The sequence below is a fragment of the Sus scrofa genome, chromosome 7 (assembly GCF_000003025.6).
Source record: "Sus scrofa isolate TJ Tabasco breed Duroc chromosome 7, Sscrofa11.1, whole genome shotgun sequence".
Taxonomy (NCBI): Eukaryota; Metazoa; Chordata; class Mammalia; order Artiodactyla; family Suidae; genus Sus; species Sus scrofa.
The window spans coordinates 48,425,652-48,444,209 of record NC_010449.5 but is presented as its reverse complement, the minus strand read 5'-3'; the positions used below and the strand labels follow the sequence as shown (position 1 = coordinate 48,444,209).

The 18,558-nt window shown below is 47.2% G+C and overlaps 1 protein-coding gene and 1 long non-coding RNA gene across 3 annotated transcripts in view; one reads left to right on the top strand and one right to left on the bottom strand.

The window, feature by feature from the left end:
* On the bottom strand, positions 1,963–12,581 carry TMED3 (transmembrane p24 trafficking protein 3). Of its 2 annotated transcripts, XM_021098044.1 has the most exons (4): positions 12,283–12,581; positions 10,315–10,563; positions 8,610–8,786; positions 1,963–2,808 (listed from the first exon to the last, which is right to left on the bottom strand). In XM_021098044.1, exons 1-3 carry the CDS (start codon positions 12,445–12,447, stop codon positions 8,637–8,639), a joined length of 564 nt encoding a protein of 187 aa, XP_020953703.1. In that variant the 5' UTR covers positions 12,448–12,581; the 3' UTR covers positions 1,963–2,808; positions 8,610–8,636.
* The window catches only part of LOC110261544, a 68,194-nt gene continuing 62,298 nt past the window's right edge, over positions 12,663–18,558 (top strand). The window contains exon 1 of the long non-coding RNA XR_002345770.1: positions 12,663–12,909. This is a non-coding gene — a long non-coding RNA (uncharacterized LOC110261544). The remainder of the gene's footprint in view (positions 12,910–18,558) is intronic.

The following is an 18,558-nucleotide window of genomic DNA, read 5'->3' as shown; positions in this document are numbered from 1 at the left end:
AATTCTTTGAACTCCTTCTAGGCACTTGCTAAACACTCAGTCCAGGTTGGTGGTGGTAGAGGGATACAGAGAGGAAGGGATGGGTGAAGAGAAATCAGGGGAAAAAAGAAAGAGACACATTGTCCCACTTAATCCAGGTGGTGATACGTAGGGAAGTGTTGTGCCATTTTTTGCTATGCTCCAAACATAGTTTATAAACCACCTTTTATATATACTTGGTACTTAATTTTGTTGTTTTATATTTTGTCTTTTGTCTTTTTAGGGCCGCACCCATGGCATATGGAAGTTCCCAGGCTAGGGCGTCCAATCGGAGCTACAGCTGCCAACCTACGCCACAGCCATAGCCACAGACACAGAAACTGGGGATCCAAACCACAGCTCATGGCAACGCTGGATCCTTAACCCACTGGGCAAGGCCAGGGATCCAACCCGCATCCTCACGGATCCTCGTCGGGTTCGTTAACCGCTGCACCACAACAGAAACTCTGGTACTTAATTTTAAAATAAGAAGAAATACCAACACACCCATACAAACCAGTAGCAAGATTTACCTTTCAATCAGGTAAAACTTATGGAGTTTCTTTCTAATAGGATTGTTTATTCTGCTCCCTAAAATGCGTTATTCACAGTTGCCAGACAGCTCAGGATTTCAGATTTCTTGCTAGGTTTTTTGTTTTGTTTTTTTTGGTTTTGATTTTCCTTTTTAGAACAGACCTCCTGTCTTCCCTCAAGACCTGCTACACAGACCCTTGATCAGTACACATTGATTTCTTACTCATGGACAAGGCTGTTCACCTAATAACATGGATTAAGACCTGAGGATCTAACAGGCATTATTCTACACACTAGCAATACAGCAGTAAACCAAATCCTCCCTTTGTGGAATTTCCATCTTCATGAGGTAGGCAAGATAACAAACAGACAGGTAGACATATCTGTCGATGGTGATAAGTGACAGAGAGAGAACTAAAACAGAGACAGAGCCCTGGAAGGCCAGGGGCAGGCGAGATGATGCCCGCTTAAATCAAGTGGCTGGGGGGGCGTCACTGACATGGTGACACTGCTCAGGAGGAAATGACGGAGCAGGGAGAGGGTGTTCCAACGGAGGAAACAAGCTGTGCCAAAGCTCTGGGGGAGAAGCACGGCCTGTGATGGGAACAGCGAGACCAGAAGGACACGGTGGAGAGAGCAAGAGGGGCGCAGGCTAAGATTCACAGGGCCGAAGGCTGGGGATCTCTGCAAAGCTGCGTTGGGGCCTGGTTCCCACTCACTGGATGACCCAGGACATCGCGGTCCTCAGGGCGGACTTCGCCATGAACTCCGATGACACATGGAGCCTCAGGAGGGTTCTAACCGGGAGGGTCTGACACGTTTTAAAGACATTGTGGTGGCTGCTGTGGAAATGGCCTTGAGACAGCCACTCACCTTTACTCAGTCTTCTCGTTTTCTGTTCGTAGCACCTAAATTTGGAGTAAATGAATCACTCGGTCATTGACAGTCAGCTCTGGAGTCCGAGACCACAAAATAACCAACGCCCTATTTCACTGTTTTCTTTTTTATGTTTATTACAGCTGCACCTGTAGCATATGGAAGTTTCCAGGCCAAGGTTTGAATCGGAGCTGCTGCTGAGGCCTATGCCACAGTCACCTCAACGCAGGATCCAAGCTGCATCTGCAACCCACGCCACCGCTTGCAGCAATGCCAGATCCTTAACCCACTGAGCGAGGCCAGGGATTGAACCCATATCCTCATGGAGATGTCAGGTCCCTAACCCCTGAGCCACAACAGGAACTCCTATTTCACTACTTTTATTTAACTGAGTGTAGTTTACCAACCCTGCACCAACGTGGACACGTACCGCTCTGGGGCACCACTTGCTCTGTTACACTGTATTGACGTACATGCCAATGCTCCCCATTAAGCTGTGACCACCTTTAGGGCAAAGAAATAAGAGCACGGGTCTCGTGGTGCTCACACAGTTTTTATTAGCCAGTGTCCCGCCTCCTGGGAGATACATACACAGCCAACCAAGACACCCAGCCACCGTTTTGTTCCTGCCTGCCTGGCTGACCTCATGGCCCACCCAGGGTGGGAATTGCTGCAAAGCTGCTTCCAGGCCTGGTTTCCACAGGTGCAGAGAGCTCCGTGGGAGGAAAGGCCAGACCGAGGGCCTGGTCTTCCCCACACAGGATAGGACACACACCCAAGCCACAGAAGCCACATGTCACAGAGCAGACAGCCCTGGGGTTCCTCCTACCAGCCAGGCCACTGGAACGCTGCCTTCCTGCACCCCCATGTGACCAATCCCAGCCTAACTGCACCCCTTCTTCGTGCACGGTTACACAGGGAAGGCCGCTCAATGCCCTCCGATGACTGGGATCCATGAGATGTGGAGGCTGGCAAACAAGGACTAGGCATCCGAACAGAGGACGGGGTGAGAGCACATCAGCCCGTGCTCTTTGCCAGGCAGCTCTGCCTCCACCCAGGGGTGCACCCTCGGCCCACAGGAGCCTGTGATGGAGGGAGCTGCTCCACGCCAGGATGGCAGGGGCCCAGGAGCAGAGCACCCGACTAGGAGTGGACCGCCCTGCCCATGGGTCGTTTTTCTGTGAAGAAGCTCTTCAGCAGCAGCACCTGGCCGAAGCTGACCACGAACAGGGCGATCGTCTCGCCAACAGACCAGTAAGAGACGCGGCTGTGCAGGTCTTCGGCCCGGGCCCGGTCCTGGGCCTCCCGGAGCCGGTAATGCGTCTGGGAGTCAATCACGGTCTTCAGAGCTTCGTGGATGGTCACACAGGCGGACTCCATCTGGGCAGGACAAGCAAAGCAGTCACTGCTAACCCGAAGAAAAGAACAGAATCCAGCACATGGCAAACGCCATCATCAACATCCTGAGTAATTTCTTTTCTTTTTGTTTTTTTGTTTTGTTTTTTTTTGTGTGTGTGTGTTTAGGGTCCACAGCATGTGGAGGTTCCCAGGCTAGGGGTCTAATCAGAGCTACAGCTGCCGGCCTACACCACAAACACAGCCATGCCAGATCCGAGCTATGTCTGTGACTTACACCACAGCTCACGGCAACACCGGATTCTTAACCCTGAGTGAGGCCAGGGATCAAACCCGCATCCACATGGATCAAAGTCGGGTTTGTTAACCACTAAGCCACGATGGGAACTCCATCCTGGGTAACTTCTAATGAATACTAACAGTGTGTTTGCGCTAAGGGTTTGACAGTTTTATTCATAACAGGCCTAACTGAGGCTCAGAGAAGTTAAGTAACTTGTCCAGAGTCACACAGTTAGGGCAGAGGTAGGATTCAAACTCAACTGTCTGAATCCTGGGCCTATGCTTTTCAACACTGCCCTGAGTTTTCTTATTTCATACTTTCCATGGCCCTGGCAGGCAAGGATCATCACCCCCAGTGCCAAGGAGACTGGCTGACCGCTTACTGCACATACTATGAGGAAAGGAAGGCTCAAAGAGGAGACATAACTTGCCCGAGGTCACACAGCTAACAAACAGCAGGGTGCGCAGTTTTTTTTTTTTCTTTTTAGGGCTGCTCCACAGCATATGGAAGTTCCCAGGCTGGGGGTCGAATCAGAGCTACAGCTGCCAGCCTACACCACAGCCACAGCCACGTCAGATCCCAAGCCACATCTGTGACCCACACCACAGCTCACAGCAATGCTGGATCCTTAACCCACTGAGCAAGGCCAGGGATCGAATCCACATCCTCACGGATCCTAGTCAAGTTTGTTGCCTACACTTTTATGTATATATACGAACACATGAAGACATACATTTCTCATGTACATACACCCACGCACACACACATGTGTAAAGACAGATGGGTACATACGAACGTGCTCACAGGTACACATGTGCTCACGTGGAACACATACTAATGCTCGACTTCCTTTACCTGCTAAAATACTATGTGTGGCAGACAGGATCCTAAACATGTCCCACCACCATCACCAGCACCACCAAGGTCCCCTGCTCTAATCCCAGGACCCTGTGAATATGACGAGCTGTGATTACGTTACATGGCACAGCTGACCCTACGACAGGGAGACTGTCCAGCAGGTCTGACCAAATCACAGGAGGCCTTCGAGGCACAGAGCCTTCTCCAGCGGGAGGCTGACGGAGAAGTCAGAGAAGCCGGGCACAGAAGAGTTCAGTGCACCATTTCTGGCTCTGAAGACAGAGGAGGTCACATGCAAAGGACCAGAGAAAGGCCTCTAGAAGCTGAGAGCACCACAGCCACCAAGGCAGAGGAACCTCAGTCCTACAGCTGCAAGGAACTCAATTCTGCCCCAACCACCTGAATGAGAGTCAGAGCTAATTCTTCCCCAAAGAAAGCCTCCAAGTAAGAGGCCAACCAAATCAGCACCTTAATTTCAGCCTTGAGACCCTGAGCACAGAGCCCAGCTGTGCCTGTCCAGGCTTTGAACCTGCAGAACTGTGAAATAATACATGCGTTTTGTTTTCAGCCATTAGTAGTAATTACTGACTCAGCAACAGAAAACGAATATATGGAGTTCCCATTGTGGGTCAGTGGTTAACAAATCTGACTAGGATCCATGAGGCTGCGGGTTAGATCCCTGGCCTCGCTCAGTGGGTTAAGGATCTGGCGTTGCCGTGAGCTGTGGTGTAGGCCAGTGGCTACAGCTCCGATTAGACCCCTCGCCTAGGAACCTCCATATGCCGCGGGTACAGCCCTAGAAAAGACAAAACAAACAAACAAACAAACAAACGAACAGAAAACGAATACATGATGCCTGTGAAAGCACATGAGTTCTTACTCACAGGCAACCTTTAAAGCATCATTTTATACAAAACCTAGAAGATGCTATCCACCAATGAGTCCTCAGGCTAGAGAGGTTCATAAAGCATCCAACAGACATTTGCTTCTGTTCCCAAACTCCAAAGATGAACTATTTATAAAAAGTAGAGCATCAGAAATGAGGAAGGGCTGAACCCTGTGTCGCCACCTTGACTGATCCCCCAAACCCCTCATCTCTCTCCCAAACTGAACAGTTTCTGGAAGGCAAATGGGAGGCTCTGACTAAAAAAATGTGTTGCCCTTATTGCCTCATTAGATGTTCTTCGGGCTGTTCTGGGAGCTACACTAGACTACATGAAGAGAGAAGAAAGCTTTCCTTCCGCCTCTGCATCAACAGAGCAGTGGCTTCTCTCTCTGTCTGACAACTGGTCTACCTCTTAGGGGCATGGGTTTCCACTGCCCATCTTGGCTGACCCCTCATTCTGACCTGTGGGAAACAGATGCAGAAATGTCACATGGAGGAAGAACTGACAAGGCCACTGCATACCCGCTGGAATTAGCAGAGCTCGACTGGGCATCAGCTCAAAGGGCAGAATCCACTATAAAGAACAAGCTCATTTATGCTTCGATTTTTCCCCCAAGGGGAAGCTTGATCCTGCTTTCTCAGTAACATCTGCGTGCCCTGTTACTGGAGCTGTATTCCAGTCTTCTCTTCTGCCTAGAGTTAGTCAGCATGAGGCTTCGTCACCTTCCCCACATTTGGTAGGAAGGTTTTACAGGCACACCTTGGAGATACTGTGGGTTTGATCTGCAATAAAGCAAATGTCACAATAAAGTGAGTCCCACTGAGTTTTTCAGTTTCCCAGTGCATATAAAAGTTATGTTTACACTATAATGTAGTGTATTAAGTATGTAATAGCAGTATGTCCAAAAAAAAAAGAAAAGAAAGAAAAAGCAATGTATATACCCTAATTAGAGAATACTTTATTGCTAAAAAAAAAAAAAAAAAAAAAAAAGCACAGGCAGGGCCTTGCCTGGGATCGGGCTGTACGGGGAGGAAGCCGTGGATACACGGAGGCTCACAGTAAAGGCCTTGAGAGTCAAGACTTTAGCATGAGGTCTATGAGCAGAAGAAATGCAAGTCCAGAATCCCACTTGGAGACCCACCCCCCACCCCCCACAGAAGCCACAATGCAGACGGGGATCGCAGGCAGGGGAACTGCTTTAGCTGCTGCAGTTCTGCTGGCAAGAAAAGATGAGGGGCTCAATTAAGAAGGTCAGCAAGGAGTTCCCATCATGGCTTAGCGGTTAGCAAACCCGACTAGCATTCATGAGGAAGCGGGTTCGATCCCTGGCCTTGCTCAGTGGGTTAAGGATCCTTGAGCTGTGGTGTAGGTTGCAGATGCAGCTTGGATCCCAAGTTGCTAGGGCTGTGGTGTAGGCCAGCAGCTACAGCTCGGATTGGACCCCTAGCCTGGGAACCTCCAAATGCTGTGGGTGTGCCCTCAGAAAGACAAAAAAAAAGGTCACTAAGTGGGAGAAAAGTGGACCCAGGAGAGGTTTGGAGGACTTGTGACAAGGCAGCTCATTCTTGAAATGAGTGGGACAGACAGATACACACATACATATGTGTACACATGCGTGTGCACATACACATATATACCTATATACACACATTTAGTGTGTATAAATATGCACAAGCTTTCTTTTTAAACATGAGGGAAGAGCCCATTGGTTTTCCCAGCTCGAATTCCATGCCCCGTGTTTATCTCCATCCCAAGCTCATTCAGAAACTCCGAGTGTACACTGCGCTCACTAGAACTAGATGCTTCTTGGACCCCTGGGCCCTGGCCCTGGTGTTCAGTGCAGGCTGGCAGCCCCAGTCTTCTCCCAGGGTCCAGAATCACTGGAAAAGGAGCAGGGAGAAGAGGAAAAGAAACAGAGGAGGACACAGAAATCACAAGTACGAGGCCCCGGGCTGAGGAGACCTCAGATATGCCCCATAAAGCATCACCTCAAAGGCTAGGATCGGATGTCACAGACCAGAGACCAGCACTGTAATTCCATGAAGAGGGGCTGGGGCCTTCAGAGGAACAAGCTCAGATCAGATCAGTGACAGGGATGGAGGCCAGTCCCAGAGGGCGAGAGTAGCGAGTGGTACTCCACAGCTTTCCTGGCATCTAAAACCAGCAAACTCCTTCAGAATCTGGGAGCAACCCCACAGAAGACCCCAGCACAGCCCCCCAGCAGGAGTCAGAGACACCTGGAAGCACCCCCTTACTGTTAAAACATGCTACTTCCCCATCCACTAGGACATGCCACTGGCGTTAGCCTGAGACACCTCTTCATCCTGTTACCACAAAATTTCAGTTAGGCAACCCGGCCAGCCTGCTTCCTGCCTAGCAGAAAGCCAGTAGAGGGCCTTCTGCTTCAGACAGCCCTGTTTCCCTTGGGCCACCGGTCCCCAGTTCTCCGGGAGTGCGACCTTCACCTCTGCGGAGACCTCCAGCTCTGGTTGGTTTCCAGTGTCATGGAGCCTTACAGGATTCTGGGCACTGCTCCATCATGATGGTTGGTCTCTGGAGACACCTGAGCTGCCCCCTTTCCTCCATCTCATGCCAACATCCTGTCCCACGTCTAGCACCTGCTGTCGCCCAGGCCTTCATTCCGTAACCCCTGGTAAATGCCTTGAGCCTCACCTCATCAGGGCCACACTGACAGAAGTACTTGGTTCTTTATATTCTTCAAGAACCCAAAAGCAGGGTCACATGAGCTGGCCTCAGAGCAGGGTCAGGGAAACCTTTAATCATCCTCTGACCACCACTGGGGCAGCCCTGGGCCTTCGACCTCTGTCAGAAGCCTTCGCCTCCACTAGCATCTGCCCAGCCTCTCAGGAAGCCCAGAGCACCTCAAGCTTGGCTTCCCTAAGCAGCACCCCTGGCCCGTGTCCTCTGCTAGGAGACTGGTCATGCTGGAACTCAGGCCAAAGACAGTGCCTCTGGCCTGCAGCCCTGGCCTGGGCCTTGGTCACTCTGAGTGCTGTTTTTTCTCTCTGGTACTAATCCTGATGCCAGAACACATGGCCTCTGGCACAGCTCTGGGCAAGACGGAGCCTCAGGGCAAGAAAGAAGACAGCTGCAGGCAGAAAGCAAACTAAGATAAGGGCCGGTGCGTGAGGAAAGTAAAAGATAAGCTCTGAATATCTGCATCTGCTGCCCGCCCTCCCCACCGCCACCCCGGGTCTTTCGTCCTCTCTCCTCTCCTGATGCTGGCAGGCAATCACCCACATTATCACTTTTCAGCCAAAAACGCTCCCTCTGAAGACGTCCTGACCCTCCTGGAAGAATTGATCAGTGCCTCCCCTGAGAACCTTCACCCTCAAATCACAGCTCTGATCCATGTCCTGTGGCTCCATGATTGACAGGGGGGTCACGTTCTAGGTAGGGCTTCAGACGGCCAGGACACGCCCTCCAACCTCCTCAAACCCCACCTCGGATAGCATGCAGACTGAGCTCGTGCCTGCTGGAGGCGAGCCTGTGCTCTCAGAGGCAGAGGTGGAACACCGCTCACTCAGGCAGAGGGGTCAGAGGGACAGGAACTGAAGGAAACAGCTCTTGTGAGGCTGGGCAGGAACAAGGATGAGGTTCCCAGATACAGAAGGTTGTGGGGGGGGGTACAATCCCCCTTTCCTGAGACAAAACCAAACTAATTCTAAGGCTCTAAGAAAGAATGTCCCTATCATCCTAATCCATGAAGCCTTTTCCTACCGATTTCTCTTCCATGGCTTAGACAGGGAAGTCCTTCAGCTCAGCTTCTGGAAACTTACACAATCTCCAAAACAGAAGCTATTTCATCAATGACCAGCAGACGGACAGGTTGTGAAAGAGCTTCTCCATAAGACACACTCTGGGCCAGACCTTCCATCAGCCGTCACGTTGCCAAGTTCATACCTAGTGCTGTCCAACAGAACTCTCCACGCATGGGCACTTGTGACTACTGAGCACTAGAAATGTTGGCAGAGAGCAAACAAGTAAGTGAATTTTTAATTTAATTTGAATTCAATGTAAATAGCCTTTTGTAATAGTGGTGATGGACTGGACAGCGCAACACTAAGCTCCGACTGCTCAGAGAAGGAAGCCACCAAGCCACAGAGGCATGGAGTCTGTGGTCAGTCACCTTGGAAGGCAGCCCAGAAGCTAATCTGGCCTCGCTGGAGACACAGATGCTCTGGCTTTGGGTTTGGAACAGGTGCTGCCACAGATGGCCATTCCTGTTCTTGCGGGTTTCCCTGGGTCCTGCCACCAGTCACTTGACAAATATCTGCTGAGCTCCTATTCTACACCACACCCCATGCATGGGGGCGCTGGGGATACAGGGGTAAATAACACAGAGCCCTAGCCGCAAGGCCTGCATCTGGGACCATGAAGAGCAGGAGGGGAGACTGACAGAGGAGGCTAGGGTCAGATTATCATTAACTGTGAGAGCCATGGGTGACAGAGATGACTATCGGTCCTCCAAAACTATCACTGTTTCTCCTCCAGGGTGCAGAGGTGTTGCTGGGAGTCAAGTGCCCAATAGGACTGTATTTGCCAGCCCTCCTTTCAAGCAGACTGTCCACATGCCTATTTCTCAACAATGAGATGTGAGTGGAGGTGATGGTGCGCCTTCGGCACCAGGGCTTTGAAGAAGCAGGTGGGGCTTTTCATTCTCTCCTTCTTTTCATGGCTACAGGCAAGGGACTCTGAAGCCCTAAGGGACAGCAGAAAGAGGACAGGAAAGGAGCCTGCTTCCTGAGTCACTCCATGGAGGAGAGCCCTCCACCCCTACCCCTGCTGTTCAGATTATTATTTGAGTGAGAGAGAGAGAAAAAAAAAAATTTCCATTGTGTTAAGCCATTGGATTGGGGGTTTATTTGTTACAGCAACTTATGTTATCCTTACTAATACACCTTCCAAAATAGGACTGTGGTCTCTCTGATGTAGATAACATCAGATAAGCAGAGAGGAAAATACTACATGTACTTTTTTTTTTTTTTTTTGTCTTTTTAGGGCTGCACCCGAGGCATATGGAAGTTCCCAGGCTAGGGATCGAATCAGCTGTGCCATAGCCACAGCCATGCCAGATCCAAGCCGCGTCTGCAACCTACACCACAGCGCACGGCAATGCCAGATCCTTAACCCACTAAGCAAGGCCTGAAATTGAACCTGCATCCTCATGGATGCTAGTTGGATTCGTTTCCACTGAGCCAAGAGAGGAACTCAGTACGTGTACTTTGAAAGGGGTGCTATGTCAAAGACTGACTGGCAACACAGACATATACCAGAAAGTACTGCAGGGATCCAGGTAAAGAATGGAGAGGATGATGGGAGAGAGAGAGAACACAGTGTCCTTACGGACTGGATGTGAAAAGAGGGCAGAGCCAACACTGAGACCTCACAGTGACGGGGAGGACAGAGGAGGAGAAGCAGGCCGGGGGACGGGGACGGGGGGCTGGGGTTCAGCTCAGCCTGTGACTGTTAATGTCCACTCACCTGGGTGAGAGCTGTGACCCTGTTCCCCATGTCTGGGAGAATAGGAGGCTCGTCGCCCACTTGAAAATCAAAGTAGACGGTCTTATGAGAGAAGGTGGAAAACTCATTACTGAAGCAAAACTGATAGACGCCCTTGACCTCAGCCCGGTGCGTGAAGCTGTCATACTGCTTCTTGGTTTCCCTGTAGATGGTGTTCCCCAGGGGGTCTTCCACATAGCAGTCCACATCGTAGTGGCCTCCAGTGATGACCTGACAATCACAAAAGAGAGCCACAGTCCGCTGTTACCAAGAGGCAGCCACCACTTACCAAATGCCCACCAGGGCATGTGTGTGTTTAGATGTCACCAACATTTCTTATTTAATCTTCACAACCTTCTATAGCAGGTGCTACGATACTCCCCCTGCTGCAAAGGATGAAACTGAGGCCAAGAGAGGTAAAGTAAACTAGCCACAGCCACAGCTTGAAAGTGACAGGGCTAAGACATGGATCCATGTCTGCCTCGTTCCAAAGCTTTTGCTCTGCCAGAGTGCCAGAAGCCTAATCTGCTTCACTTTACAGAGGAGACTGAGGCTCCGAGGTTAAGTAAACTGCTGAATGCACGTGGTAAATGTTAATATTTTTGCTGATGAAATGCAGCAGAAGGCAAATACAGATTGAAGCGTTCACAGAATCAGTGACTACCAGAGGTGGGACAGTCCTTGGCAATCATTAGTTCCAACTCCCTTTGTAAACACAGAAAAGATAAGACCTGCTAAGGGCAAAACCACAAAGGTGGTCAATGACTATAACCAAGGTCCATCAAAGAACACAGTTAATGGCTTCCATCTGCTTCTGAACTTTAAAACTTCCTTCTGTCCAGATGGAAGCATTTGCTTTGTGATTAGTGAGCCTAATGCTGGAGGTGTTTAAACTTAGGCTGAACGTTCACACCTTCACAGGGATTCCTGCCATAGCGGTGACCAGATGACTTCTCAGGCCCCTCCAGCCTCACGATGACCTTTTTTTTTTTGGTGATTGTACCTTGGTTATCCCTGTTAATCTAGCTCTGTCCACAGAGACGTGAAAGTGGCCAAATCAGTGACTCAGAGGCCATCGAACATGATGCTGGCCCCCAAGCACACGCCTCTTGTAGTGGCTCTGGTCAGAGAGGGCCCATCAGATGGCATATCCTCATCCCTGTCATGCCTGCCAGTATTTGTCCATGAGTGAATGCCTGTCTGGGTATGATTCCCATTCTGCCCTCTAAACTTAGATCTGCTTACTACACCTTAGGAGCAGATCCCTCACTCAAGACCTGCTCTCCTGAACTGTGAGCCATAAGATTTCTCAAAGGAGCCAGGAGCGCAGGATCTGGGAACGTTTCTAAGCCATATGGCAGCAGCCAAGTCTTGCAGCCACATCACTCCTTGTAAACACTGTCAGGGCTCAAAGGCTGAGCTGAGAGCTCCTTTCCAAAGGGCCCATTCTCATCACTTCCGCGCTCACCCCAATTATGACTGCAAATGCTGGCAAGAGGGGAAAAATAAAACCATGAGCCTATTTCCTCTCGCTGCCGTTCTTCAGTATGCACAGGGACAAAGCGGTCCGAGAAACTTGAGACAGAGAGCCTGTGTCCAGCTAATCAGAGATGACATTCCTTAGAGTCAAGGGATTTGCAGAAGGTCATTCTGGGCAACTCCCCAGGATGCCGAACCCAGGCATCCCCATCCTGGATACGCACCTGCTGCGCCACCTCCCTAGAGAGTAGGGTTGTCTCTAAGGCGCTACCTCCCTAAAGAATTGGGCGTCTAAAGGGGGCTCAGACTGATCAAATCGTTCCTCCTCAGGAGAAAGTGAACTGGTCTCCCAGTCATTCCCGCCCCATGGAGCAGCCTCTTTGGCTAATTCTGGCCAGCCTGGGGCGCACCAATGACCAGAGACCTGGAAGCAAGAGAGAGGGGAGGCACTGCCGGGCGCCAGGGCCTCACCTGGTAATCCAGGGAGAACTTCACGCCCTGCTCCACATCCTCGTGGAAACACTGCTTGGCGTTGTCAGGCAGCTCGAAGGTGAGCTCCGCACCCCGTGGCCGCTCTACCTGGAGCAAAAGCAGCAGAAGCAGTGCGGAGGCGGAGCGCGGTGTCACGCTGCCCATGATGCTCCCTGCCCAGTCCCCGTGCGCCGCGGCTCTGGCGGGACCTGGGAGAAAGTGCAGCGGCAGACGTGGCGGGAGCCCGGCACTGCGCTTCCGGGAGGGCGGGCGGGCGGCCCAGTGCGCAGCCGCGCGCTCTAGGGTGGGCCCGGGAACTAGGCCTGAGAGCGCCGCCGCCCACCCCGCCCACATCTGCCCCCTGCGCCTGCGCACTGGCTGGGCTGGGGGTAGGGGACACGCCCCTTTCCCTGCCCCTACTGTAATTTGAGGGCGTCTCGGTGGCACAAAGGCGGCATCCCCTACCCCAGCGCGCACTTGTCGGGTAGGGCGGCCGCCCGGCCTATCTGACAGACGTTTTTCTGCACCTTCTGGGAACTGCCCGGTTGAGCATCCCCCGGAGTTGGGCCGGATCCACAGTCCAGCCTCTCTGACTGCAGCAGCAGGAAGCACGTGGGGTTTCACAAGGTATAGGCTCTGCTTTTGACTGGCTCTGTAACTTGTCTCATATTTCTCTGGAGAATCAGTCTCCTGGTCTAGAAATGGGTGTACCCAAACCTATGTACACGTGGTTAGGAAGGCTAGCCGAAAGAACCCAGTAAGACCCCTTTCTTTATTCCCCTCCCCCTCCTAATGTGAAAAAGTGTGCTGGGGGAGGTGGGAGTCAGTAAAACCCCATAACTACATCTGCTCTGGGGAAAAAACAACAAGCATGCTCACACACAAAACTTCATGAAGGTGCAAATACGAGTCTCTCACACAGGTATTTCGGGTATGTTTTGGTTGTGAGGATAAGTTGAAGGTTCTTCTGAGACAAAACAATCATTTTTTTTTTCCCTTTGCCTTCTCAAAAGCACTGAAAGCAGATAAATTAATTTACAGTCTCATCTGTTACATTGACCTAAGAAGAGGTATATATATTTTCGGTCTTTTTAGGGCCACACCCATGGCATATGGAGGTTCCCAGGCTAGGGGTCCAATCGGAGCTGCAGCTGCCTGCCTACACCACAGCTCACAGCAGTGCCAGATCCTTAACCCACTGAGCGAAACCAGGGAATGAACCAGCCTCCTCATGGATACTAGTCAGGTTGGTTACCAGTGAGCCACAGTGGGAACTCCAAGAAGGTATTTTGTGAAATCATTACTGTAAGGTTTTATAGTCACTCTAATCAGAGAAAAAAACACTGATTGTGGTCTCGAAGCTCAGTAAAGAATTTTTTTCAGAACCTCATTAGATGAGGTGTATCTTGATTTTAGCAAAAAATTTTACTGCCCATATAGGTGTCCACATGGGTGAGGCCAATCACGAGGCAGACTTGACCATGGTACTGTCCACTGGGCGTATTTGGCCATGGATTCAGGTGCTATTGTATGTGGAAGCAGTCTGCTGGCTGTGAAATAACATGCACACATAATATAAATATTCATATTTACTGACCCTGTACCAGATCAAGGTGTAGGTTGTGTAGTATGCCTTGAGCCCTCTCCATGGCTCTGCCCTGGTGAACATGATTTTTTAAGTAACTGGTAGAAAACAGTAGCAATCATCTAATCGAGATGTACCAACTAGAGCAACACATGACAGATGTAAGACCAAGATTACATCTGGAGTCCTCAGATAAGACTAACAAAAAGAAATTTCACCAGATTTAATGTCAAATCCTACAATGAGTTCCAAGAAAACACCTGCGAGACACTTGACTTGGCAGTAGCTCAAGTCAGAGCATGTAAAGACTGATAATCAACAGTTCGCTGAGTATAAGACAAAGGAGACAGATGAACTAAAAAAAGGAAGCCTGACTTGGGCTAGGTTAATAAAAGAACAGCATTGTTTTAGCACCTATTATGTGGAAGTCACTATTACTGAAAGTAACTGTCTGCCCTGTAACAAGCAATGATCAGATCACATCTATTGTTCTGTTTTAAGAGGGACATTAATAAAATAAGAGGTGTAGTCACAGGGAGGTGATTAGGAGGGGAGCAGTATAATACATTGCCGGGAAGGCTTCTCAAACAAGGTGAAATCAAAGGATTTAACCTGGAAGAGTAGAACTAAGAAAAGAGTGTTACCTTTGAAAGTTTGCATAACAGCAGTGTAAAGGCTGCCATTATTCAGCACTTACAGCATACCAGCACAGTGATGGCTACTTATGCATTTTACCTATTTGACATTCATTAATCCTCACTCACAACCGTGAAAAGTATTATTTTTTTCCCTTATGACAGTGAAGAAACAGAAGCTCAAGATGTGAGGTCTGAATAGCATTTGTTTCTGTTAGCTTTTGCTGTATCACTACCAGTGCCTTAAACAGACAATGACATGATTTCTCATGATTCTGTGGGTTGGTTGGGCAGTTCTTTAGCTGGTTTTGCCACCTTCAGCTGGACGGTCTTCCAGGCTGGGAAATCCAAGATGGTCCCCCTCACATATCTGGCAGCTGATGCAGTCAGCTCATGCATATGAAGCGGGGTCACCTCCCTTCCCCAAGCATCCTCTCACCTCCTGTAGGCTAGATGATTTCCTTATATGGTGGGCTTGGGGCAGTGTCCCAAGAGAGCCAAGGCAGAAACGGCCTCCCCACTGCCCTGCCCCCAGAACTGCATTGCAGAATTTGCCCAGGGTCACTTTCACCACATTCTTTTGGTCAAAGCAAGTTCCAAGGCCAGCCCAGATTCAAGGAGAAGAAATAGACTCCACCCCTCTCTGGATTGGAGGAGCTGCAAAGTCACGTTCAAAGGAGGAGCATACTAGGATGGCAAGAAACTGTGGTCATTGCACAATCTCCCATAGTGCCCAAACTCACTCAGCCTTTTCATGGCGAAGCTAGCAATTGAACCCAGATCTACCTAGGTCTAAACTGCTTTTCACCACACACACAGCTCTACCCATCCCTCAGGGTACGTCTGTCCTGCTTGTTCCATCTGCCTTAACCTGGGATGAAGTATGACTCTAATATTGAGGTACATTTTAACTCAACAAAACAAATGGCTTTTCAGGAGTTCCCATTGTGGCTCAGTGGTAACAAACCCAACTAGTATCCTTGAGGATGCAGGTTTGATCCCTGTCCTCACTCTGGGTTAAGGATCTGGCATTGCCATGAGCTGTGGTGTAGCTGCTGGTGTAGGCTCAGATCCAGTGTTGCTATGGCTGTGATATAGGCCAGCAGCTGCAGCTCCTATTCAACCCCTAGCCCGGAAATTTCCATATGCCACAGGTGTGACCCTAAAAAGCAAAAAATAAAAATGTTAAAAAAAGAAAGAGATGCAAACTCTTGCATTTGGAGTGGATGAGCAATGAGATCCTGCTGTATGGCACAGGGTTCTAGTCACTTGTGATGGAACAGGATGGAGGATAATGTGAGAAAAAGAATATATATATATATTTATTTATATATGTGTATATTTATATATTTATATATATTTATATATTTTATATATTTATGTATGTATTTATATTATATATTTACATATATTTTTATATATTTTAATATATTTATATATATTCATATATATTTTATATATATTTATATATATATGTATGACTGCATCACTTTGCTGTACAGTAGAAATTGGCAACACTGTAAACCAACTATAATAGAAAAAAATAAAAACTATAAAATAAAAACAAAGAAAAGAAATGGCTTTCTGGCAGCTAGAGCTTTCTAAAAATTGATGAGCAGAGATAGTGATTTTTTTTTTAATCCCTTAAAATATTCAAGCAGAGACTGGATAAACAGCCAGCCACTTGGGAGGCTGTAGAGATGATTTATTCATGAACTGAGTGACGAGTGTAATGGGTAATCACCTTGAAGGTTCTTTCCAGTCTTTGTGATCCATGATACATGGTAGAAGTTTCCAAAAGTAGGAAATTTGGAAAACAAAAATATTATGGCAGGTTTAGCTGTAAAAAGAAAAAAAATTATGCTATAATATAAATAATAATTTGTAAGTGGAGATGATAATTACGTATATATGTGTGCTCCCAGGAGTGCCCACACACGTACATAATCCCACCTGGACCAGGTAGTTTTACCAGCAAGATCAGCTTAGGGGAAAAGCCTGCGTAGAAGCATTTAATCCAAATGAAGAAGCTTTTCCAGAGAAAATAAATTGAGGGAACATGCCACGATTCATTTTATAAGACTGGTATAAACTTGACATCAAATTAAGAAAGACTGTGAAAGGGGAAACCTGGAAGCAAATATAATTTATGAATAGAAATGTGAAACATCATAATCAAAATTTGTCTTCCTCTCTTCATTTAAGTTTATAGGTTATGCACTAAAAAGAATCCAATTTCATTTGTGTTTCCTGTGGAACACAAATTGTCCATGCACCATTTATTAATATGCAATAAATTAATCTTTATCATACCTAAATTTTCTACCTATTGGAGAGTCTGTGTCTAGGTCCTCTATTCTGTGTTTGTCTGTTACTGCATGCTATCGCACTGTTTTAATTATTATAACTTTTTAAAAAAATTTATTATAGTTGATTTATAATATTCTGTCAATTTCTGCTGTACAGCAAAGTGACTTAATTATACATACATATATATATTCTTTTTTTCATATTATTTTCTATCATGTTCTATCACAAGAAACTGGATATAGTTTCCTGTAGGACCTCAGTAGGACAGTAGCTATACAGTAGGACCTCATTGCTTAAACATTCTAAATGTAATAGTTTGCATCTACTAACCCTAAATTTCTAGTCCATCCCACTCCCTCTCCCTCCCCCTCCCCCCTGGCCACCACAAGTCTGCTGTCTATGCCTGTCTGTTTCTGTTCTGTAAATAGGTTCATCTGTGCCATATATAACTTTTTAAATCTTGTCATCTACCATAATCCTTCCAGTCTTATTATTATTATTCTAAATTGTCTTAGATATTTTTAGTTCTTTGCTCTTCCATATGAATTATAGAATAGTTTTGTCATTTTTAATGAAAAAGTCCTGTGGGTGTTTTTATTGTAATCACATTAAGGAAAATCTAGTTTTGCTGCATACCAGCAATATCCAATTATGTAGGAAGAAGTATCATAGGAGCAACAAGGATATATATGATGCCTAGAAATAGGATAAAAAGGAAATGGATACTAAAACTAAACACTTTAGGAAGCAAAGGATAAAAAAGATGAAGACTTAGGTTTTTAGAGTAACAATCCATGTTTCTGGGTTGGGAAACTTAATCTTTTAAAATATTAATTTGTACCAAAACAACTAAATGTCAAAGAATCCCATTCATAGTCTCAGAACATTTTTAACACCTAACAAAGTGATTTTAATAAATAACTTGTCCAGGAGTTCCTGTTTTGGCTTAGCATGTTATGAACCCGATTAGTGTCCATGAGGATGCAGGTTCAGTCCCTGGTCTGGCTCAGTGGGTTAAGGATCTGGTGTTGCTCTGGCTGTGGCATAGGCCCACAGCTACATCTCTGATTCAGACCCTAGCCTGGGAACTTACATATGCCACAGGTACAGCCCTAAATAAATAAATAAATAATGTGTCCAATGAAGATTATTGAGAATGAACTTGATCCACCATTTGTGAAAATGAGTTAAACCCTACAGTAATTAGAGTACTGCATATAACACTTTCTGTAAAAAAAAACAAATACACCAATGGAATGTAATAGAATGGAACAGAATGAGATGAGATGGAATGAGGAAATTTAGAAATAGACTCAAGAATTTTAAAAGCAAGAATTTAGCATATTATAAAGATATTTTAAATCAGTGAATGATATCAGGATACTTTTAACTTTAAATAAATAATTCCAACTAGATTAAATAATATGTATTTAATATTATAGTCTATATAATATATAGAGATTATGTTTAATCTATATATTTAATCCATATTAAATAGACTAGAATTTTGAAATATATTATTCATATCACATATATCAAAGAATATATTATTTCATATAGCAGAAAGTTCAGAGATGATGTTGGCTTCAGGCAGAGTGTGATCAGGGCTATAGTACATTTCCCTGCTTTTCTCTCAACTACTCACTCCTCTGCATCTTGGCTTTATTCTTAGACTCCTGTTTTTCCATTGTCACACAAAGGTTGTCACTCAAACAAACTTGAGATAACATATTTATTCAGTCACAT